At 55.2% G+C, this 22,805-nt stretch overlaps 1 protein-coding gene across 1 annotated transcript; it reads left to right on the top strand.

Annotated features, from left to right (window-relative positions):
* Window positions 1–6,676: 6,676 nt before the first annotated feature.
* On the top strand, window positions 6,677–12,237 carry LOC121170360 (melanoma-associated antigen D4-like). Its single transcript, XM_041001494.1, has 12 exons — window positions 6,677–6,889; window positions 7,079–7,909; window positions 8,275–8,478; window positions 8,589–8,652; window positions 8,846–8,925; window positions 9,325–9,416; window positions 9,727–9,806; window positions 9,892–9,934; window positions 10,266–10,328; window positions 11,003–11,117; window positions 11,456–11,904; window positions 12,080–12,237. Exons 1-12 carry the CDS (start codon window positions 6,677–6,679, stop codon window positions 12,087–12,089), a joined length of 2,244 nt encoding a protein of 747 aa, XP_040857428.1. The 3' UTR covers window positions 12,090–12,237.
* Window positions 12,238–22,805: the final 10,568 nt, after the last annotated feature.

The raw sequence follows: 22,805 nt of genomic DNA, 5'->3' as shown, positions 1-22,805 counted from the left end.
AGAGGACTGCCAGGTGAGTGTACATATTAAGCTCCCCATGCAGGTGTGACACCACCTGTCCCTGGTGATGGGGAAAGAGACACCGATGTGTGAGGGGAGGCAAGGACAGAAAGTGCTCACAGTGGAACACACAGAAGCAAAGGACGACTGCAGTGAAAACAGGGTGGAGGACTGAAAGCGTGTGTGCAGGAAGAACAATCTCTCTCCTCTCTGTTTCTGTCACTACTGCTGCCTCTATCATTTCTATCCCTGCCATCTCTCTCTTTCCGTAGCAGCCAGACGAGGCAGAGATGGAGGGCAGGCAGAGGAGGGGAACTGCAGGTGACACGCACAGGGTCGGGGACAGGAAGACAGCAGAGGAACCCGTCTCCCTGACAACTGTGTGGTGAAGATACTGATTCAGAGGTTCCCCCACCCCACCCTACCCCCTGTTCTTTCCCTCACCACCAGATGTCAACATTTGCTGGGGAAAGCTAAAGCCACTTGTCCACAGGAAGGCAGCCAAGACCCCACTCCACTCACTGCTTTTGGTAAACAGCTAGTAACCGAGACCTTGCCAGTAACAAAGCCTCAGGAAAGAGACAGGGAGACAAGGGCACTCGGCACTCTGAGGCAAGCGTCACCATCGTGTCTGCGTGGGAGACGCACACTGTGAAGGTTACAGAAGGGTATGGGGCTTGCGCGCCAGGGAAAAGGAGGACGCGAGGCGCCTACTGTGTTACCATGGGCAGAATACCGCCCATGCTGGACTGCTAGGGTGACACTGAGTCCTCCGGGGACAAAGCAAAGGACGCCAGAGGGAGCATGGCCTGCTGCCGGTACTGGGCTTAATGACATCACACTGCAAACATGATGTCACACCTTGCTTGATCCCAGGACTTCCTTGTGAGCCACGTAAGGGTGATGAGAAGCAGAAGGAGCAAGCCATCATCTTTCTCAGCACTGCCATTTCCAATGCCTGGGCCAGAGCTGTCTACAAAGGCTAAGAGCCACAGGCCAAGAGCTGAGTATCAGTGCGAGCTGTCACGCAGGGCCACCTCCCCAGTGGTAGCACCTGCGACTTCCTCAGCCGACTTCTGTTACCAGCTGCTCCGTTTCCCTCTCCTGAGGCACGGGGTGCATCCCACTGATGCCATCTGGGTAGCTGCGGGCACTGCGAATGGCAGGGCTGTGCCTTCCTAAAGCAACGTGTTGCAGGAGGACAAGGTGAGGATCCTGACATCAGCTTGTGAGGGGGTGATTCTGGTCTCCCAAGGCTCACAAGTAGCCCTGTGAGAGGGAATGCGGGGCTACGCCAGGGGCTGATCCACCAGCACACCTGCGAGACTCCTTCATGGAAGGGTCAGCCAGCGAAACTCAATCATCAACTAGGTCCTACTGACCCCATGCCCACTTTGTGGGGAGGGGGCTGAGGCCAAGGACACTGCTTCATGAGGCGTCAGAAAGAATTGCATAGGGCACGTTCAAATTATAAAGTTAGTAGTAGCCGCAAGACATGTCTCAAAGCACAGGTGGTGGGACGTGCTGTTCATACTCGGGGCACGGGTGAAATGGCAGGCATGTGAGACAGCATTGCGTGTAAGCAGACAGTCGCTGAGTCACGTGGCAGTCCTCGTGGAGGAGGTGGGAAATGGCCCACTCCAACTATACTGGGAAAAACTGAGGAAGCAAGAAGTCCCTGGGTTGGCCATGGGATGGCACCGCAATTTTACCTTCTGAATTGCAAGGTGAAACGCTCAGAAAGCAAAGGAGTCCCGCATGAGGACGACCTGCTTGAAGGCACTCAACAAAGCACAGGGAGGCTGGAGGGCCTCGAGGTTCGTGCCTGGGCTCCTGAGAGGAAGATCATTGCGGGCAATCACTGGCGTCCAGGAGGCCTTGACCATCCTCCAGAATCAGAGCTTCCGGGTGCCGCTGTCATGCTTTTGCAGCAGCACAAGCCAGTAAAGGGACAGCGATGCTGCCACCATGGTGACACGTAAGCCGGGAAGGTGCATGGCTGCCCCGGAGGCCACAAAGAGAGAACCTGCCCAGCAATGCATGGGAAGAACCCTCTCCAGCGTCACGGCAGCCTTCCTTGGGCTCAGCACTGTTTCTCACCACGACAGGACACGGCCTCCTGGCTGACTTGCGTGTCTATCACCTTGCGGTTGCACCACCCAGACACACTCTTTCAGAAATGCAAAAGAACTCTAAAAACAGCTGTGCTGCTTAGAAGCCATAAATGTGCCCGTGTCACCACAGATTACAAAACTGCTTTCCTGCTCTTCAGTTAACGGCAGGGTTGAAGGTCAGGGGCGCATGCTGTGTACTTTCCATGCACAGCAACGTGGAAACTTCTCAGAGGCCGGCATTGCAACATGCTCAAAGGCACGGCGGCTCAGTGAAAGGTTCAGAGGAATCTGATGGATACCTACGCTTCCAAACGTGATGGGTTCACAGGAAGCTGGTTTGCCATTCCAGTAGGATTTGTTCGTTTCTAACTGGCACACCTCCAGGTTATCGAGGTCTACCCATGAGGAACTTTGGATACTTCTTGCAGGCATCATGCAGGACAGAACCACACGTACTCTCCAACCTACACGTGCAGAAACAAAAGTCCTGCAAGGGTTTAGGTCATGTCCCTCCTGTGTCCTGGACAATGCTCCCTGAGAGAAAGGAACCTAAGCAGGTGTGCTCACATGCGCAAACCTAGACCTGTGCATTCTTGCCTCAGCTGAGCACCCAGGCTGCAGCACAAGCATTTGGCACGCAGAATGGAATGGCTAGGAATCCCGAGGGGCAAATGTAAGGAGAATTTCCTGAAATTCCTGCAGGAGAGCTGTCCAGAGAAACAGCCATGGAGAGGCCCAGCGGTTGCCCGGTTGTGTAAAGCATGGAGAATGGAGGTCGATGACTGGTGGCTTCCTGGGGTACTTGTGTGGGCAACAGTGTCATTTCCTGGCCTTGTGAAGGCAGTGGAAGGCCAAGGGGTGGGGATGTGAGAGAGTGAGGGATGGGTGAGTATGTCACATGATCAGTTCCACTATGAGGAGCCCATAAAACACGTGAGTGGAGGTGTCCCCTTGGAAGCCGCACGCATGCACTCAAACCTCAGAGGTGCAGTTCTGCCTGGGGCCACAGAGCTGCCACACCCAAGTTATTCATGGCCTTCTTGCTGTCCCCAGAGCAAATGTTACAGGGGCAGAGCAAGAGAGGCAGGCAGCTGAAAGGGGAGACTGATGGGCAACAGCTGAGAAGAGCCATGGAGCCCAGCACCACTGCTGTCAGTCCCTGGAGAGGCCGACAGCTGCCATTCATGCATGGCAGGCTGACAGAAGGAACAGAAACCCTAGCACGGATTTTGGAGAAGTTCAGGTTCAGTCTGAGGTAGGGCCGCGACATGGTCGGCTCCGGAGGGATGCATTCCTCTTGGGAGCGCTGCAACATCTGTGTCACTGGGTGAGACCCACGTGCTGTGCTCTCCTTGTTCAAGAGTGGGAGAAGTCGAAGGACCCCAGTGGGCTCCCACAGCCCTTGGCACACGGGGAGCTGTAGGACTGTACTGCAGCAGTCAGCCAGCCTGTCTCAGCACTGCAGCCAGCCCAAGCCCCAGTCCTGGAAGAAAGCAGGACCCGCATCACCTGTGAACCTGCCGTGCTCAGACACAGCAGCCCTGATCACCCTGGCCACTCCTGTGGGCCCCAGCCAGGCCTCGAGGGCAAGGGTCTGTCGTCTGCCTTGGCAAAGAGGCTTCATCTGTTTGTGACAGCTGTCAGAGTGAGGGAGAACAGTCACTCAGGGAGGAGAGGGTGCCTCATCTCAGGGCTGCAGGGCAGATCCTGTGTCTGAGCTGCAGGACCCAGGCTCACCTGTTGTGGCCTCGTCTGCTTCAGCCAAAGGACCTGCACCTCAGCTTCTTGGATGCAATGTAGGCATGCAGACATGCACCTGCCAGGCTCAGTAGGAGGAACACAAGCTCTCAAGACCACTGGGACATGCACAGCTGCCTGAAGAGGGACTGGGACAGCAGATGTTCCACGTCTGTATTGGAGCTTCAGAGACAGACTTTGGATAGGACAGAGCAGGACAGTGGAGGTGGACAGTCATCAGTCTAAAGCAACACAGGAGAGTCGAGGGCGACAGTGGACAGTGGAGGGAATACAGATGCACAGTGAGCGCATCAGAGCAGGACAGGGGACAGGTCAGAAGACACAGTGGAGGGTGACACAAACAGTGAGGAAAGACACAGGAGGACCACGGATAGCATAGGACAGGACATTGAGGGGTGGACAGGGGTCGACTGTGGAAGGTGACACAGGAGCAGACCCAAGTGGACAGGGAAAGGAGCAGGGGACAGTGGAGGGAACAGAGGGCAGTGGAGGGGTCCTAGGACTACGGTACAGAGGTCAGAGAGGCCAGTGAGGGGGGGGCAGTGGAGGGTACACACACGAGGACGGGGAAGGCAAAGGAGGATCATGGACAGGGCAGAGCTGGAGAGTGGGGGGACGGAGGAGGACACTGATGGGACACAATTGGACAGTGAAGTGGACAGCGGCAGACCGTGAGGGGGATGGAGGGGAACAGTAGGAGATGAGAGAGGACAGTGGAGAGGAGCACAGTGAAGCGGACACGGGTGGCCCCTGGAGAGGACCGACGCGGACAGTGTAGTTGACTTAGGAGGACTGTGTGGGAGCAGAGAAGGACGGTGTGGGAGATGGGCGTGCAAGTCGAGGGTGGCAGAGGAGGTCGGTGACGGGACAGAGGACAGGGAAGTCAGGGGAGGACCGTGAATGGGACAGAGGACAGGGAAGGCAGAGGAGGTCAGTGACGGGACAGAGGAGAGGGAAGGCAGGGGAGGACCGTGAATGGGACAGAGGACGGGGAAGGCAGGGGAGGACCGTGAACGGGACAGAGGACAGGGAAGGCAGGGGAGGACCGTGAACGGGACAGAGGACGGGGAAGGCAGGGGAGGACCGTGAACGGGACAGAGGACGGGGAAGGAAGAGCAGGACCATGAACAGGACAGAGCTGGGGCGTGGAGGGGACAGAGGGGCGCAGTGGAGGAGACAAGGGAGGACAGCGGGGAACAATGGATGGTGACAGAGGAGAGCGAGGGCAGCAGAGGAGAGGAGTGGACAGCGACATCGAGCCGCGCGGGAACCGCCATCCTCTGGCCACTGCCCGTCACTGCCTGCGCGGGCTGAGGGTGTCCACGTGTTTCACTGGAGCCTCCGCTCGGCGCTGCTCACTGCGGTCCAGGGGCCGTGCTGCGAAGCGGGGCAGAGGGCATCGCAGACCCGGACGGGGCAGGGCGAGTGAGAGGGCAGGCAGGCAGGCAGGACAGAGGGGCGCAGCGGGTCTCCAAGGGCCAGGGAAGGCAGGGGATGGGAGGGTCGAGCAGCGCTGCAGGCTGCGGGCGCGGGCGGGGAATCGCGCGCGCACCACGCGCCCACCCCGCCCCGCCGCGACCCGCGCCCCCACGCGCGCACCCGGCCACCCACCCACCCGCGGAATCGCATGCGCACTGGGCAGCTGGAGGAAAGGGCTTTTGTTGGGAGAGCGGGCGGGCGGGCTGGAGGGGTCCGCGCATGCGCAGCCTGCCGAGCCGCGGGGGGTGCGCGGAGCAAAGGGGCGGGGTGGTCCGAGCTGCTGCGCTGGCAGCAGTAGGCGAGGGCGCGGCTGCGGGGTTCCTGGTGCTGAGGACCGACGCCATTGGAGCCCCGGGGAAGGTAGGGATCCGGACGCAGCAGCCGCGGGCCGGGCCGAGGGCACGGTGACGCGCTGCGCCCTCCCCCGTGCGCTCAGGTCGGAGCGGAGCCCGCGCCCTGGGACCCGGTCGCCCGGCGGAGCCCAGCTCCAAGGGACGTCCCCTCCCCCGCGGCCGCCCCTGCGGGACCCCGGCGGCGCGCCGTGCGAGCGCTGCGCCCGCCGAGCCCACGCTGCCAGCCCGTTCGCAGCCCCGGGCGCTCCGAGCTGCGCCGCCTGCGCCCCGAGGCCCCACCCCCACCCCGGGCACTCCTAGATTACTCGCGCCGGCTGACCGCCTGCCCCCTTCCTGGAGTTCCAGTCCCTGGAGTGGAGGCTGTCGCGCGGCATCCAGTTCCAGCCGCACCTAGGTCCCGAGCGCGGCCCGCACCCCTTTGGCCCCCAGCGCGCCAGTTCGTGTGTGTGTGTGTGTGCGCGCGCGCGCGCGCAGGACCGAGTCCGGGGACCCCACCGAGTGCCCGCGCCGCCGCCTGCCAGCCAGAGGGTCCGGGCACCCTGAGCCCGGGAGCCTGGCGCGGCCCCAGTCTGTGTGCGCCTCTGCAGCTGCTCCCCCTTGTACCTGGCCACTGCTGCAGCCTTTCCCTTCAAGCCTTTGTTTCTGCCCCCTGGGCAAGTCCCCAGGGAGCCAAGCCCTCTGGAGAGCCCCAAGCCAATCTCCTGCTAGCTGGGAGACCACCCCTGCTCCCTTCTCCCTTCACTCTAGAGTCCCCTGTGATTTCATTGCCCCTTGGCGGGGTGGGGTCCGCCGGCCCGCAGCTGGGCCGCCCCAGCACACACCCACCCTGAGCAGCACTGCCTGCTAACCTGAGGATCCCCTGGCCTGGCCTCTGGGGAGACCCCGCCTCCCACTGGCTCCCTGCCCAGACCCCAGGAGGAGGTGGCCTCTGCTCCCTGTCACCATGACCCCCCTGTCCCTGCCAGACACAGCATGGCCGAGGGGAGCCAAGGCATGCAGTCGGGGAACTCCGGGGTGGAAGACATGGAAGAAGGCAGCAGTGGCAGCCGCCGGCCAGCCAGGGAGGCAGAGATGGTGGAAGGAAGCGACTATGAAGAGTTCAGTGGCTATAACCCCCTCACCAGCTTTGACCTGCACCTGCTCAGAGCTTTTGGGAGCTTGGGTTCAGGCCTGCGCTTCTTATCGGTGAGGACACCTGCCTGCCCCAAGCACCAGCTTCTTGCAGCCTTGCCTGTGGCCCTGGGAGGCTGTGGAGGGGCCTGGGGTGGTCAAGGCTGGCTGCTGGGAGGAGGGCCCTCCAGGACCGGCACAGTGAGGCAATGGTGCAAGCGTGTCCAGCTGCCTGCCTGCCTGCCCTTGTCTCTGGCCTTGCAGAATGAGCCCTGGGAACTGGACAACCCTGTGCTGGCCCAGACCCTGGTGGAGGCCTTGCAGCTGGACCCGGAAACGCTTGCCAATGAGACGGCCGCCCGTGCTGCCAACATAGCCCGCTCTGCAGCCTCCAACCGAGCCGCTCGGGCCGCTGCTGCAGCCGCCCGCAGGTCCTTCAACCAGGTGATGGGCACCCACCGACCGGCCGCAGCACAGGCTTCACGACCAGCTCGCCAGCCGGCGACAGCTGCCAGGGCCCCGGGGGCTGACCCAGAAACGAGCCCTGCTTCTCCGCAGAGCTCCCCAACGGTGGGCACCAGTGCCATGGCCGCCCCTGGGGCCCCTGGGGCTTCCTCTGCGCCATCGCCCACGGCCTGCCAGGCCCAGGAGGCTGTGTCCGAGGGCCCTAGTGCCATCAGCTCGTCCTCTCAGGCCCCCAGCTTCAATGAGATGGACGCCACGCGGCCCAACGCTGCCTTCCTGGGTCCCCGCGATGCCTTTGATTTCACTCAGCCGGCAGGTGTCAGTGGCCTGGCCTTCCCACGCCCCAAACGGCCTGCCCCGGCCCAAGAGGTGGCCCCGGAGGGCCCCAGCGATGTGCCCAATGGACCCCAGGCCGCACCTGCCGGGGAGGTGGAAGCCACCCGACCCAAGATGACCAAGTCTGGAAAGGCTCTGGCCAAGACTCGGTGGGTAGAGCCTCAGAATGTCGCGGCAGCAGCTGCTGCCAAGGCCAAGGCCGCCATGAACATGCCTGAGCCCGAACCCGCAGCTTCCAGTGCCCAGCACGGTGCCGAGCCTTGGGCCAGGATGGGAGGCAAGAGGACAAAGAAGGTGAGACCTGCTGCCCTGCCCTCTGCCCTTCTCTCCTCACATCTCCTCCTGCTCCTGGCGCTGCTCCTGCCCTGCTTCCTAACACCCCCAACCCTTCCCTCCCTCCATCCCCGTAGTCCATGCTCCTCCCACACCAGTTTGCGGAGAGTTCTCCCAGCACTCCAACATCCTGCCCTCAGCCCTGCTGACGTGGGGCCACCCAGATTCTGGCATTCATGGGCATTTCATAGGTTCCCCGCAGGGATCTGCCGCTGTGCGGCTGGCAGCACCCTTGTGGCCAGGACCTGTTGTGTGGTGGGCGGGGGCCAGATGCTGGGCACAGGCAGCCTGGTAGCCCCAAGCATCTACTCTGCATGCCGCTGCAGTCCAAACACCTGGATGAGGAACACGAGAGCGGTGAAGAGGACAGAGAGCCCGTGTCGGCTCCCCCGAGCTGGGGAGCCTACCAGCCGCCATTGCCGGTGCGACCTCAGCTGGCCCCTCGGCCCCCCATAGCTGCGAGAGCGCAGATCCCCTCCAGACACGTGCTGTGCCTGCCCCCGCGCAATGTGACCCTTCTGCAAGAGAGGGTAAGGTGTCCACGAGCCGGTTCCAGTTGCCCTGCTCTCTGTGGGCCCGGGCCAGCCTTCTGGGCGCACCACGCCTGGCACAGGACTGCCCATGGTTCTTCCTCCAACAGGCCAACAAGTTGGTGAAATATTTGATGATTAAGGACTATAAGAAGATCCCCATCAAGCGCTCAGGTGGGCCTCCTGTGCACCCTGCCAGTGCCAGCGCCAGCCGCCCCCTGGCTTGTGTGCCCTCTGCTCCCGCAGGAGGCCAGGAACCCTGCCCCCGGGATCCTCCCTGTGCTGCCCTGGGTGCGGCTGCCCGTGGGGCCACAGCCCTGGAGCACCTGCTCAGCGCAGTTGCGTTCTGCTCCCCTCCCGACCACAGACATGGTGAAGGACGTGGTCCGAGAATACGACGAACACTTCCCTGAGATCATTGAACGAGCCACGTACACTCTGGAGAAGGTGGGTGCAGGTCTGGCAGCACCATGGGACAGCAGGGTACCGGCCCTCCCATGCCCCTTCTGGGCCCTGGTTCAGTGCTGTACACCCTACAGGCCCACCATGGCCTTAGCCCCGGGGGGCTTGCCGTACCCAGTGCGATCACGCGTGGCCCTGGCCCGGCTCCTGCACTTCCTCCCAGTGTTGCAGCCTTGGGAGAGGCTCCCATGGGCTCTCTGGCAGCACGGGCCCCCACGTGACAGGCCCTACACACGTCCTGTCTTCCTGTATTCCTGCAGCGTGGGTTGCACTCTGGCACCTGCTGCCTTGGAAAAGCCCTGACAGGGCATGAGCTGGCTGCCTGCAGGGGGCAGGCCTGGGGTGTCCATCTCACACTGCACTGTGGCCCCCCGCACCCTGCAGAAGTTCGGGATCCACCTGAAGGAAATTGACAAAGAGGAGCACCTGTACATCCTCATCTGCACACGGGACTCTTCTGCTCGCCTCCTGGGAAAGTAAGGCCACAGGGCAGGGGGAGGGCGTGGCCTTGCCCTGTGGGCCTCTCCCCTGCCGGTCACGTCCCCTGAGAGACACAGGGAAGCAAGGCGCAATCCATGGTGCCCAGGGACCGCTGGCTTGGAAGGACACAGCCTGAGGCCAGGCCCTGCTGCTGGGGGTGTCTACCTGCTGCCTGGTCCCGAAGCTTGGAGGAAAGGAATTGGCCTCTTCCAGCCACATGCCACCATAGCCAGGACAGCTGGGGAGGTGGCTGCTGCTCCCGCGGGCAAAGGACCTCTGACAGCATGCCTGTTTCTCGGCCTTCAGGACAAAGGACACCCCCAGGCTGAGTCTCCTCTTGGTCATTCTGGGAGTCATCTTCATGAACGGCAACCGTGCCAGTGAGGGTGAGTGAAGGCGCCGCCAATGGAAGGCCTGCCCACGGTGGCCTCCTCGTGTGCCAAATGCTCTTTTTTTTGCCTCCCCTCACAGCTGTCCTCTGGGAAGCGCTGCGCAAGATGGGCCTGCGCCCCGGGTAGGATGGCCCCCTGGGCCCCCGCCCTCCTCTTTGCTGTGTTCTGTCAGGGGATTGCTCGGGATTACCTGGTGGTGCGGTGCAGTGGAAAGCAGCACTCTGCACGAGAGAGCACGTCCTAGGCAGCACGCCTGTGGGCAGCTCCATGTGCAATGGGGCTGTCAGGCAGAGGGCACTGTGTCAGGGCATCCCTGGCAGGTGGCCATCTGGCCCTTTGTGCAAGGGCTGCGTCTCTGTGGCGCTACCCTGAGGGGTGTGAGGCTCTGGGACACATCGAGGCACTCGCCTGGTGCGTGCGTGTCCACTCATGGGCTCCTCTCCCGGCCCCCAGGGTGCGGCACCCATTCCTGGGCGATCTGAGGAAGCTCATCACAGAAGACTTTGTGAAGCAGAAGTAAGTGCTGGCTGAGCCCGCTCTGTCTCCCTCGCTGTGCCCGGTGCTGACTGGTCAGGATGACTCTGAGCAAGACTGGCATTGGAGGGGCTGGAAGCCAACTCTGCTGATTTGCAAGCCCGTGTCATTCTGCCCATAGGCCTGGGAGACTTCCGAGTGGGCAGAGGGGTGCACGTGCACACCCACCGTAGCACAGAGAGAGGGAGAGAGGAGGAGAGAGAGCGCCGAGTGCGGGCGTGCCTGGATTACCTGCTCTTGGCTATGGCTTCCTCTCGAGTGGATTTCCACTGAGGACATTCTAGGGCGTGGTGATTTGCGCAGAGGACCCTGGCAGGAACCTGGCTCAGAGCGGGGGCATGCATGGTCGGTTCCTCTGTTGAAAGGCAGCAACGCACTGATGCAGTCCGACAGCAGAGGGTGGCACACCCTGGTTTGTGCTGCCGCTGTCTCTGCCGCACCTCCATGTGGCTTCCAGGCAGCGGGCTGGGCTGTCAGAGGCTCTGAAGTCTTCCCATTGAGGGCAGAGCTCCCAGCGGGTGTGGGCAGGGAGCTGGGCTGCAAGGGGAGGAGCTGAGCTGCAGCTTTTGGGTGCGGGCAGATGCGCCCCGGAAGTCCATGACTTCAGGGACAGGGTGGCTGAGCTGGAAGCAAAGCGTGTTGACCCGCCCACTCAGGTACCTGGAGTACAAGAAGATCCCCAACAGCAGCCCTGTCGAGTACGAGTTCCTGTGGGGCCTGCGTGCCCGCTACGAGACCAGCAAGATGCGGGTGCTGAGGTTCATTGCCCAGGTACTGCCCACGTCCATTCCCCGCCCCATGCCACACCCCGCAGAAGGTATCCAGCCAGGGTGACCCCACCCAAGTGCGGTTCCTTTCTTGGTTGCATGGCGTCCTCCTAGCTGTCCTGAATGTGGCCGAGAAAGGGCTCCTGTGGCCAGGGGCTGGGAGAGTGAGGGGAGAGCAGCAGGCCCAGGCCTAGCCTGTGCAGCAGGAGCCGCGTGGCAGCCTTCTCCCATGTGGTCAGGGCTCACTTGCAGCACCTCGGAGGTGCTGCGGGAGGAGGCAGGAGCCAGGGGCACTCCCGTGTGGGGTGGGCCCGGGACCGTGGCTGCTGTTTTGTGCCTCAGAACCAGAACCGAGATCCCCGGGAGTGGAAGGCTCACTTCCTGGAGGCCGTGGACGACGCTTTCAAGACGATGGACATGGACATGGCTGAGGAGCATGCGCGGGCCCAGCTGAGGGCCCAGATGGACATCGGGGACGAGGCCCTGATTGGACGCTGGAGCTGGGACGACATCCAGGCCGAGCTCCTGACCTGGGATGAGGATGGGGACTTTGGTGATGCCTGGGCCCGCATCCCCTTTGCCTTCTGGGCCAGATACCACCAGTACATCCTGAATAGCAACCGTGCCAACAGGAGGGCCACGTGGAGAGCTGGCGCCAATGGAGGTGCCAGTGCAGGTGCCAGCGGCGGGGCCAGCACCAGCGTCCTAGACGGCCCCAGTACCAGCTCCAGCTCCAGCGTGCGGACCAGAAACGCTGCCCGGGTCGGGGCCAGCTTCTTCTCCTGGATCCAGTAAGCTTAGTCTGCAGAGCGGGGAGGGGGTAGGGGCAGGAGGCGCAGACTGGGGGCTAGGAGAAGCTGGGAGTCAGAGCAGGGAGTGAGCAGACTCCTGTGGGGTTGCAGACGGCCCTCACGGTCTCCTGCGGGTTCTGATCTGTGTTTTCTTTCTTGTCCCCGGTGCTGACAGACACCGCTGATGCTGCAGGCATCCCGCTCAGCAAGCTGGATTTCACCTCCGAATCCTGAGCACAGCCCTATCGGCCCTGGCAGCTCATACCTGTGGGTCAGAGGTGGCGCCCAAGAGGAAGCTCTCCCGGCCCCTCCTCGTGCTTTTGTGGTGTGCTTTTGTTACATGTTACATGCTTTTGTGTGCTACATGTTTTTTAGTATCAGTGTGGTATTAAATTTGCAAAATGAACAGGAGCGAGTCCTCTGTCTGTGCTCGGAATGGTGGGTTGGGGGAGGGTTTGTAGTGATGGAGCTCCTAGCCAGGCAGCTTGTCCTCCTGGCTCTATGCTCTCAGTGGCCCCACCGTGGGACAGGCCCAAAGATTTGGGTTGCATGCTGGCAGGTGTGCAGGAAACTGCAGCCCTCCGAGATGGGCTCTGGGACAGGCAAAGCCTCCCAGAGGCTCCTGGCTTTCCTTGGCCCGACCTGCACCACCATGCCCTCCTCCGGCGGGACGCACCTACGCTCTGCAGGGGGAGAGCGCTGAGAGCAGAGAAGCTCTGGAGGCAGACCAGGACATGGGGACTCCGAGGCAGGGCACAGACTGGGGCGCCAGGAGGGCCAGATGGGGCCATGTTCAGGACAGACATGTACCCAGGGCGCACCTGCCTAGTCCCTGGACCCCTGGCTAAGCCCCTCCTGCAGACTTCCAGGGCCACAAAACCCTGAAATTCCTGTGGAAAAGTGTTGCAGGGTTGGTGGCTAGTGTGTGGCTCTTGGTGTTGCTCCTAGCTTCTCTCCAGCCAGGCCCACCCTGGCTACTCCTCCAGGACTTGTTGCAGGCTACGACTGTCAGCTCCTTTGTTTCCAGGGTGACTCAGCACAGCTGTTCTGATCATTCATGAACAATGTCTCATTTGGGTCCATATCACTTTACCTATAGCCCTGAGAGAAGGGGTGGTTGGGCCCATTCCTCGAGTGAGCAGCCTGCCACTCCATCCAGCAGGAAAACCCTCACCTGAAGGCACATGGGCAAGAAGTGACACCCAGGCCCTTGTCTGGCAAGGATGCAGATTCTGCCATGGCAGTTCACTGCCCCCTTCCTCGAGCTCACAATGTGCTGGGCTCCTCAACCCACCTGCCTGGCTCTGTGCTGACACTCGCCCCTCTGCCTGTCTGGGCCCCAGCTCCCTTCCTTCAGCCTGGGTGGCACCCTCCCTGATTCTCCATCCTGAGGGTCTTCTGCAGCTTTCAAGTCGGCCCCCACTCCAGCCTCCTGAGACGGCAGGCTGGCCTGCATCCTGCTCCTCCCCCACTTTGTCATGATGGTGCTCGGGGCCCTGGCCAGGCTCTGCACACACTTTCCAGGCTCCCTCACTGCTGCAGGGCGCTGTAGGTCCATACTGTCCACGGAGGAAACAGAAGGCAAGTGGCGTCCCTGGGGTCTCTGACCCACCTGCGCCACTCCTTGCTGATGACCTCCATCCTGCCTCTGGTCTCAGCCCCTTCTCTTCTCAGTAGGCACACTGTCCACTGATTGTTGGTGGGATTGCTCCTTCCTAACGAGCGGCAGCAGTTTCAGGAAGCTTACACATGTTTCTTTTGGGGAGTGTATTCATTGCAGATGATCTCTCACAGTATATGGCTTGCCTGTTCCTTGGCTAACGGGGAAGAGCAGGATTTTTCTATTTGATGCAAGCCGATTAAGGTTTTTGTGGCGACTATGAATTTGTGTACATAAGAGGTGTTACTATTTGCCTTCAGCATCCTCACAAGACTATCTTTCATTGTCTTCCAGTAGTTTTATACTCTCATACACTCGACATCTTAAAGTGTAGGAAGTTTGGAATTGTGCCAACTATCTTTTCTAAACACAATGGAACCAACAGCAAGAGGAAAATCACAACATTCAAAGGTGTGTGTGGCAATTAACTATAACACCCTCTCAAATGCACAGTGGGTCAAACAACAAACCTGCAGAGACACCCCAACACAGCTTGAGACAAGCTGGAACAAAGTCACAGCCTACCTCCACTTAGGGGATAGAACAAGCAGTCCTCGGGAGGGAGTTTATGGCAATAACTGCTTGCATTGCAAAAGCAGAGCCATCTAGAATCAACAAGCTCATTCATTTTGCAGGAACTAGAAAAGGAAGAACAGCTTAGAGCCAATGTTGGCAGAAGGAAGGAAGTTATAAACAGTGTAGTAGAAACAAAACAGAGCACAGAAAAAGCACAGAGCAAATCAATGAGATGAGCTGGATGCGTGGGAAAGATCGACATAAGGCAGAAACCCTTCAGTACACCGAGGAAGGAAAGCAGATATAACTGGAATCAGAATGAAAGGATGGACAGAAAAACATGGGTCCCACGCACAGCAAGTGGTTCCTAGAGAAAAATCACAGGCCACTTTAGCAACGAGTTGACAATCTAGAAGAAATGGCTAAAATCAGTGAAGCCGACAACCTAGCAGGAGTCAGGCAAGAAAAAAAATGAAACATCCTTATGAACCTGCCACTAGCACAGTGAGTGGTGCCCTTATCAAAATCTTTCCATCTGTGAAACACCCAGGAAGAAATGGCTGCACGTGTGAGGACCACAAGACACTATTTTTTTTCTTTTTATTATTATCATATTCTTATCATTTAATGATATAGTTCCATAGGTGTGGGGATTTACCCTACCACTTCCCTTGATCTCCTTGCCCCACCCCACTGAGTTCACCCATATCATTGCATCAACATAGTCCCTCATACACAGTCATATAAGTCCATCATTGCAGGACAGTGCAGAGAATCCAGCATCCCGTTGTCAGGACATATCCATCCAACAGTTCCACTGGGGAGTCCATTCTCGATCTGAAAATGGAGATGTACACTGCACTCTACCTCACACTTGGACATGTCAGTCTCCACTCTACAGTCACTATAAATCCTAAGATTAAAGCCAAAAAAAAAAAAGCTAATATCAGGAAAAAAAAAACCGCAGAAATGTACAGTGCCATGGAGTTAAATACATGCCATTGGATATGATAGACTCCATTACACAGCTACTATATACATTCCTTTAAATGAAGAACCACAAAACAAACTCAACAACAGAAAGCCAAAAATAGAATCTTACAACGCCATGAGGTTTAATAACTTGCTACTAAATAATTAATGTGTCACTGAAGAGGTGAAAAAGACAATTAAGAACCTTCTTGAAGAAAATGATGCTACCGTATGATCTGCTTAGTCAAAGAATTTAAAGAGAAAATCGCATGTTTTGAACAAATGAAGCTAAAAACAAAAACGTAAAAATCCATGAGCTATAGTTTCTGCTGATCTTTGTTGGTGATGTATCTCCCATAAGCAACAAACAGATGGGTTTTGTGTTTTTAATCTAGTCTGCTACTCTATGATATTTGATTGATTAATTGATTTATACTCACGGTTAATATAAATTGGTGGTAATGTGGTCCTGTCATTTAGCAATGGGCTGTTCATTGATTTAATCTTTTGTTATTTTATGGGGCTGTTCTTCACATTTGCCTTCAGTTTTGGTGGATTCAGTTCCTCCTCTCTGTCACAAGTCCATCTTTAAGTATCGTTTGTAGGGCGGGTTTGGAAGAGGTACATTCTTTTAACTTTTCTTTACTGTGGAAGAATTTATTTCATTCTCCAAGACAAAGGAAATCTTTGTGGGGTACATTATTCTGGGCCAAGAATTTTTTTTTCCTCTTAGAATCTGGAATATGTCACTCCATTTTCTTCTGGCCTGTGGAGTTTCCTGTGAGAAGTCTCCTGTGAGTTTAATTGGCATTCCTTTATAAGTCCATTGATTTTTTCACCAGCACATTTAAGGATCTTTTCCTTACGTTCAGTTGAAGAGAGCTTGATGATCATGTGTCATGGTGATCCCTTTTGGTGCACCGTATTGGGAATTATATGCCCCTCCTGGATGTTGTTTCCCAATTCTTTCCCCAAATTAGTGAAGTTTTCCTTCATGATTTCATTAAATATATTTTTAAACCTAACTTTTCTTTCTGCACCTTCTGGCTCTCCCATAAGTCTCATATTTGGCCTTTTCATAGCGTCTCTTGATTCTTGAACACTTTCATAGCTTGGCCCAGCTCTACTTCCAGCTTTTGTTTGTTTCCCCTGGTGACAGGAAATATCTTCCAATTCTGAGATTTTTTCTTCTGCCTCCTTCATTCTATTCTGGAGACTCTCCATTGTACTTGTAATTTGCTCCACTGTATTCTTCATTCCTGACATATCAGCATTCATTTGATTCATTTCTTGTGTGACATATTCCTTAAATTCATTGAACTCCTGTATTAGGTGCTTCTCATTGTTAAAAAGAAGCTTTATAACAAACATTTTCAATTCTGTATCCCAGTTTTCTCAATGTATTCTTCAGTTACATTTTCCCTGTTTTCTCGATGTATTCCTCTGAGGTTAGCAAAGACTTTTGTTCCTTTGCAGGGGAGTGTTCAGTAATATTCATTGTGCCTTCGTCTCTTGTTTTGGTCTTGGTCATTGTACTTTTGGTGAGCAGATTCTTCTCGTTTGGGCCATGTTTCTAATCTTTGTCACCCACAGGTGTGCAGTTTGATTTTACTTACTGTGGTTGGTACGCAATTCTTTGTTTCTAGTACTTGTGCCAGTCTCTCCAGCGAGTTTCAGATCTAGGGTCTTATTTTGGCTTTCACCATGGCCTGCATAGCAACTCTAGGCTCAGCACGCCGCCTCCCGTGATCCTGCACTATGGTTGCACCATTGTCTACAAAGCATTTCTTCCACTTTCTGTTGGTGCAGGTCCCAGGATTATAGTGTATGCACAGCTCACTGTTGTCAAAGCTTTTGCCATGCTGTACAAAATGGCGCCTAATGTGAAACATGTGGAGTTCTTGATCTGCTGGACATTACGTCTAGGGGCTACCTGGACCTATCTTGGGTGGAACCTGAATGATGGCACATTGTTGCAATTCACTGAGCCTGAAATGAGTTCACTCTCAGGTTAGTGCTTGTGCAGTCCTGTCCCATAGCCATTGCCTCCCTATACACGAAGGAACCCAATTCAGCTCCAGTGGGTGTTTTGCTGTGAAATCTACCCTGTTCCCGCACTGCGTGTTTGGGATCTGCTGCTCTGTCTCTGTGCCTGATCAATTCAAACAAGCCAGCAGGATGGGCAGTTCTTTGTCTGGATTTACCACCTGAGTTCCCGGTGAACTCCCCTTCCCACTTGGTTGCTCATGGAGTTCTGGCCACTGGTGGAGTTTAGATTGTCATTGGCTGAATGACCCTGGTGTATTGGGTCACTGTAGCACCACACCATTTCTCTGCTGCTTTGCTGTGTACAGCAGTCCCCAGGTGCCCTTCTGCTGTCAGTCTGTCTTCTCTTCTTTCAAGGAATGTGCCCTCTCTGCTTCACCCTGGCTAATGTTTGTCCATCTGTCTAGACATGTCTCCATCCTATTCCACCATCTTCATTCTCCCCCAAAGGACACTTCAATAGCAACTAGCACGAATGCTCCACAACCTAAACCCTGAAGTGGAGGGAATATTTGCAATGCATTTGAAGAGGCCAGCATCATCCTGATACTAAAGTTACACCAGGAGAAAACAAGAGAGCAATATCCTGAAAAGTCTGAAATGAATATTAGTGAAAAATTCCAATACACTGTCAACACAATCTATGTCACATTTTCTAACGGGAGACAATGAGTGATCCAAGCTTCCATCTCACTCAGAAAAGAAACTCCAGGATAAGGAAAAAATGGATGCAGTAAATAAAGGAACAAAGGCCACGTTGGTTAAAGGGGACATGGCCACCTGTTAGTCCATGTAAAGACATTGCGGTCAGGGCTTGCCCTGTGTTGGCTCAAAAGAGGATCACCAAGGACCTGTGTCAAGCAAGGTCACAGATGTGGACAACAAAGGCAGGAATGGCATTTTAGGAGCAGTGATGAACAGCTTTGTGCCGATTCTGCTTGGAGCTCTGAGCATCATGAGCAGAAGTGAACATACCAGCACAGGGCAAAACAGAAACAAAGGCAAGCTGTGAGTATTCCTGTAGACAGTAGGATGTGGAGTCTGCAGAAAACAGTCCCAGCAGCACCAACTCAGGACAACCTGCCAAACCTGTTGTTCTGAACACCCACTCTGCTACATACTTCAGGAGCAGAATCCCTTGGCCTCATACATCACCAGGAAACAGGTAAAACAGGCAACCTCAGCCCTCTCACTTCATGACAGCAAAACCTCCTCCACACAGGTAACATGTGAGATCCACAGGCCAGTCCGAGAAGCACAGAGGGAGATATTTCAAATGAAGTGTCAGCACACAATCCAGCTCCATCAAGAAGAGACAGAAGTCAAGAACATTCCAGAAATGGAGTGGATCAACCCGTGGGATTCATTGTATGACACAGAAGCAACTGTCAACTAGGAAAAAAGCTGACACTCCATAGGGGCAGAAAAATGCTGACTTAAAGAAAGTGATATTCACTTACAAGAAAGCATCCCAAGAAAATGGCACTCAGAGAAAACCGTCCTTTTTATTTCTATGGGGGCAACAACTATCCCATCAGAAGTCCAGCACAAACGTCAAGTGATGCACAAGTCGTGGTGTGTTCCCACCACTGAAATTCTCCTCACTTCTGGGAACAAACAAACTGGTTGCACCCTGTAAGAACTTTTCAACTATAGCCAAAGGAACAACCTATCCCAAGGAAAGCTGCCCTATAAGAACACTGCCGGAATGAGCCTATGTAACCTACACAACAAAGGTCACAAGGAGGCAAGACAAAAAGTGTTGACAGACCAGCATTGGTGGATGTCCTGAAGAGGAGCATGGGAGTGCCTGGGGAAGGGCTCCCAATGAGCTCTGGGTTGGTCCACAGTTGTCCACTTCCTGAACTGTAATGCAGATGTCCACAGGAGAGCAGCTCACTCAATGATTCAGCCTACTTTGCCCAATCCTATTGCTGCATTGCTTCTGCTAGCTTGATTAGGGGTATTTATAGGGACAGCGTCCCAGAGGTGCCACATGGAGAAACAAGTCTGGCAAAGCTTCTACTCTGGATCTGAATGACAGATTACCAGAAAATCCCTCAGGTTTGCCACTTGACATTACCTGTGCCAAGCAGAAAAACACACGCATAATGAAAATAGGAAATACATTGGATGGAGTGACTGAAAATCTCGAGTGGTCTTTTGCCAGCTGATTCAATGGACATTTTCTTTTACATCTGAATGATTCATGTATATTTATTTGAAAGACAGATAAACAGAGGGAAAAAAAGAGAGGGAGAAACAGAACTTCTGCCTTTTGATCTACTCTCCCAATGGTCACAATGGCCAGGGCTGGACCAGCCACTAGGAGCTCCATGCTGGTCTCCCACAGAGTGCCATGTGCACAAGCACTTGGACCATTCTCTTCTGCATTCCAAGGTTCAGAAACAGAAAGCTGGAAAGAAATGGTTCCACTAGGACTTGAAAAGGTGGTGTGATGTGCATGCTGTTGTGACACGCTTAAAATTCTACTCCACACGCAGGGTCCTGTCTGCCATCTTGAGGTAGGATTAGCCAAGAATCATCTGTGCTGTGTGAGAAGGAAGGATGACTGCATTCCACATGCCACACTGCAGATGAAACAAGGCATTGAACCTCTCGCTAATCATCAACTTGTCCCCTATGCTGGGGTTGGATCTGGGCCCTCAACAGAGCCTGCAGGTGTGAGGCCTGAACAAGGGCTGGCTCCACCTGTGCAGGGGAGCAATCTGTGCTCGAACCCAGCACTGAGGGAGAGCCATGAGCCTAGCCTCAGGCAGTGGAGAGGATACCCATGGATCTACATTTGTCTTCAACACACATGAATGCAACTGTGCAAGTCCTGCTGCCAGCAGTACCCTCAACCTGCAGGAGTGCATGCCAGCGCCATCCTGCCAGACATGTCTGCAATCTGGCATGGTTGCCTTACACACAGTTTCTTCATGTATTCCTCTCTGCTGGTCTCACAGCAAGCTCATATCCACCTAGTCAGCCATCCCTCTTTTACCTCCCTTCCACTTACTCTGCACCCTTCTGCTCTGTGCCCCTTGTCTTTCTGGACTTACTCACTCAACAGAATCTGGTCAGCAGATAGGAGAAGGAAGAGAGCAGGAAGAGCAGTTGAGGAAGAATAGGGATGCACAAATCCATGAGCACAGGCGCCTCTTGGGAGCACAGTAGCTGGATAGCACTGAAACAGCTCCTCACTCCCCTGGCTGTTGTGACTCCAGTGGTAAGGAGTAGGCATTTGCTCTGAGCTCAAGTTACCACCCAACTAGCACAGGGCAGGAAGCCTGCCCATGAGAGTCTTGTGTTGCTGGAAAGGTCAGATGAGGTCAGGTTCCCTGCCTGGTTAAGACTGGGGAGCTGCAGAAGTGGCCTGGCGAGGGAGCAGGGTGCCAGAACAGCCAAAGCCAGATCCATTCACGTGCATAGCTCTGCATCCTCCAACCTGTGTTCTTTACTGGGAGGCAGTGGCATCAGTTAGCAATTCTGTGTTTTCTGCCTTCTGAGGGGAGGTAGGGAGAGGGGAAAGAACAGGCTTTGAGGGTAGGAGCAAGGAAAACAAGAGGAGGGGACAAGGAACACACTACTGAGAGAGGAAATAGGCAGTGAGGGGCAAGGGCAAGTCACGCTCATGCAGGAATGGGAGAGGAAGGAGGCAGGCATGAGGCTGATGTTGGATGTCCACGAGAGAGGAGAGGGCCAAGGGATGTGTTTCCGGGAAATGCATGCGGGAGGATGTTCCAGGTCCTTCCTCCTAGCAGAAGTAGAGGTCATCGTGATCAAAGACCAAGAGCAAGGGACAGGAGAGCAGATCAGTGAGGGACAGAGCGACGAGAGGGCTGTGCTGGCTTTCCGGAGTCCTTTATTACCTCTGGGCCAAGGAGCTTTGTCATCTCCTTTTGGGCACGGAGTCCTGAGTTCTGCCTGGGGTGTGGTGTGCATCTGAACCGACCAACAATAAGGGGCGCAAGTGATACTTCCTGTCCTACTTCATGTGCCCTGCCAGGGAATGCTACCCATACCGGGGGGCCTTTGTCACCCACAGGCTTCTTCTGCCAACTCAACCTCTGCATCCCTTTCCTCACTGTCAAGACCAGGGGTTTCTGAGCAACAGGTTGGAAGTCACTGGCCTCTTGGGTTCTCCAACCCAAAGATGCTTCCTGACTTGCAACCTCTTTCATCGTCACATGTCCCCTTACCCATAAGAACCTATTGCAGTGGCCAGAGTGATGTAAATGTCCCCGTTTAGGAGGAAGCACGTCTCTGACGGAGAGAGAAAGACAGACAGACAAGGAGTGAGGCAGAGAGCATAGTTCCTGGGATCGATACATCTGCGGAAATTGTTCATCCTTTGGATGTGAGTGCTTTGCTGCATTCTCATCCCCTGAGAGCCTCGTTTCAAGGACCCACTCTGCCTTTCTCCCACAGTCCAATGAATGCATCAGCCACTTAGCTTCCGTTCCCATGGCAACTGGGACTAAATGGCCTAGGGACTAAGGACCAGACAAAGAGAAAGACAAAGAAATGTGTGTGCTGTCCCTTCCTCTGAGGTACACAGCCTCTGTTCAGGGACAAATAAGAAATTCTATTTAGTTCCATCCTGTTCCCGCTCCTCACTGCTTGGCGGAGGACAATGGAACGGTACAGAGATCCAATAATAATCTACAATTGCTCTATCTACCCAGTGAGCCTGAGACCTCAGTGACCTGGGTCTCTCTGTCCTTTAGCTACTTGCTTCGTTTTCTTTTTCTCCTCCTCCTTCTTCTTTGTACTTCTTTTTTAAAAAATATGTTATTATTTTCCATGATATGTTGTGTAGGTATGGGGATTCTCCACAATGCTTGCTCCCCTTCTCTTCCTCTCCCACTTTTCCCAGCCCCCCATATAATTAGAGCAGTGCAGTCCTCCAGCCTCAATTACAAGTTCAACATTCTGCTCTTCACATCTTCATGGCAGTCTAGGTTTGGACAAAGACAGAAAATGTTGCATCATGTTATTGAGGTGCATTGAGCTGTTACACTAGTCATTCTCCTTTAACTCAGAAATAGATGTGCATACTGCCAGGTATCGTCACTTCCATGGAAGCCAGCCTCCGTTGTACAGTTCATGCATGAGAGGATATTTGTGTGTATTATATACACATGTGTATATATAATCTATATACTTGCTCATCTATGTATCTGTTTTGTGTTTTGCGTGAGTGTTGCCTTATGTCAGAACATTCAGTATTTGTCCTTTTGGGATTGATTTACTTCACTGGCCCTAGCTTCTCTCTTTCAGTTGGTTTTATTTCCCAACCCTGCCCGTGGACTCCAGCTGTTCTATTACTCTCTACTCCCCTGCACTGTTCACACCCCTGAGCCTCCACTGCATTGTGGGAGTTTTCCAGCCACCCCAATTTCATTACACAAAGCTCACTTCCACCCAGCTTCTGATGTGCCACCCCCATAGCACTTCCATTATCATCAGTTGTGGTTGTCACAGGGCTCGGCCTCTGCTCTGCTCCTCTGTGCTGGGGACACCTCTACCTACGTTAGGGATCCTGTTTATAGGGCTTCACCTTCTTTGCCTCACACCTGTTTTACCAAAAAGAAGATTTAATTGATCGTTTAGCATGACAGTTTCACCACTGCATAGCATATCATGATAGAATATTTGTGTTGCTTTCCAGCTCCACTTTCCATTGCTTTTTTTTCTAGCC

Source organism: Ochotona curzoniae, unplaced genomic scaffold (assembly GCF_017591425.1).
Source record: "Ochotona curzoniae isolate NIBS_2020 unplaced genomic scaffold, NIBS_Ocur_1.0 contig_1274, whole genome shotgun sequence".
In the NCBI taxonomy this organism is placed as follows: Eukaryota; Metazoa; Chordata; class Mammalia; order Lagomorpha; family Ochotonidae; genus Ochotona; species Ochotona curzoniae.
The sequence above is the reverse complement of the archived record's forward strand: the minus strand, read 5'-3'. Positions and strand labels throughout refer to the sequence as shown.

What these genes read in the sequence shown, in the direction of transcription:
- LOC121170360 (XM_041001494.1), top strand. Translation starts at nt 6,677, where the DNA reads ATGGCCGAGGGGAGCCAAGGCATGCAGTCGGGGAACTCCGGGGTGGAA. An exon ending in GAGGCAAGAGGACAAAGAAG is followed by an intron (nt 7,910 to 8,274) that starts GTGAGACCTGCT and finishes ATGCCGCTGCAG; the next exon opens with TCCAAACACCTGGATGAGGA. An exon ending in TCTGCTCGCCTCCTGGGAAA is followed by an intron (nt 9,417 to 9,726) that starts GTAAGGCCACAG and finishes CTCGGCCTTCAG; the next exon opens with GACAAAGGACACCCCCAGGC.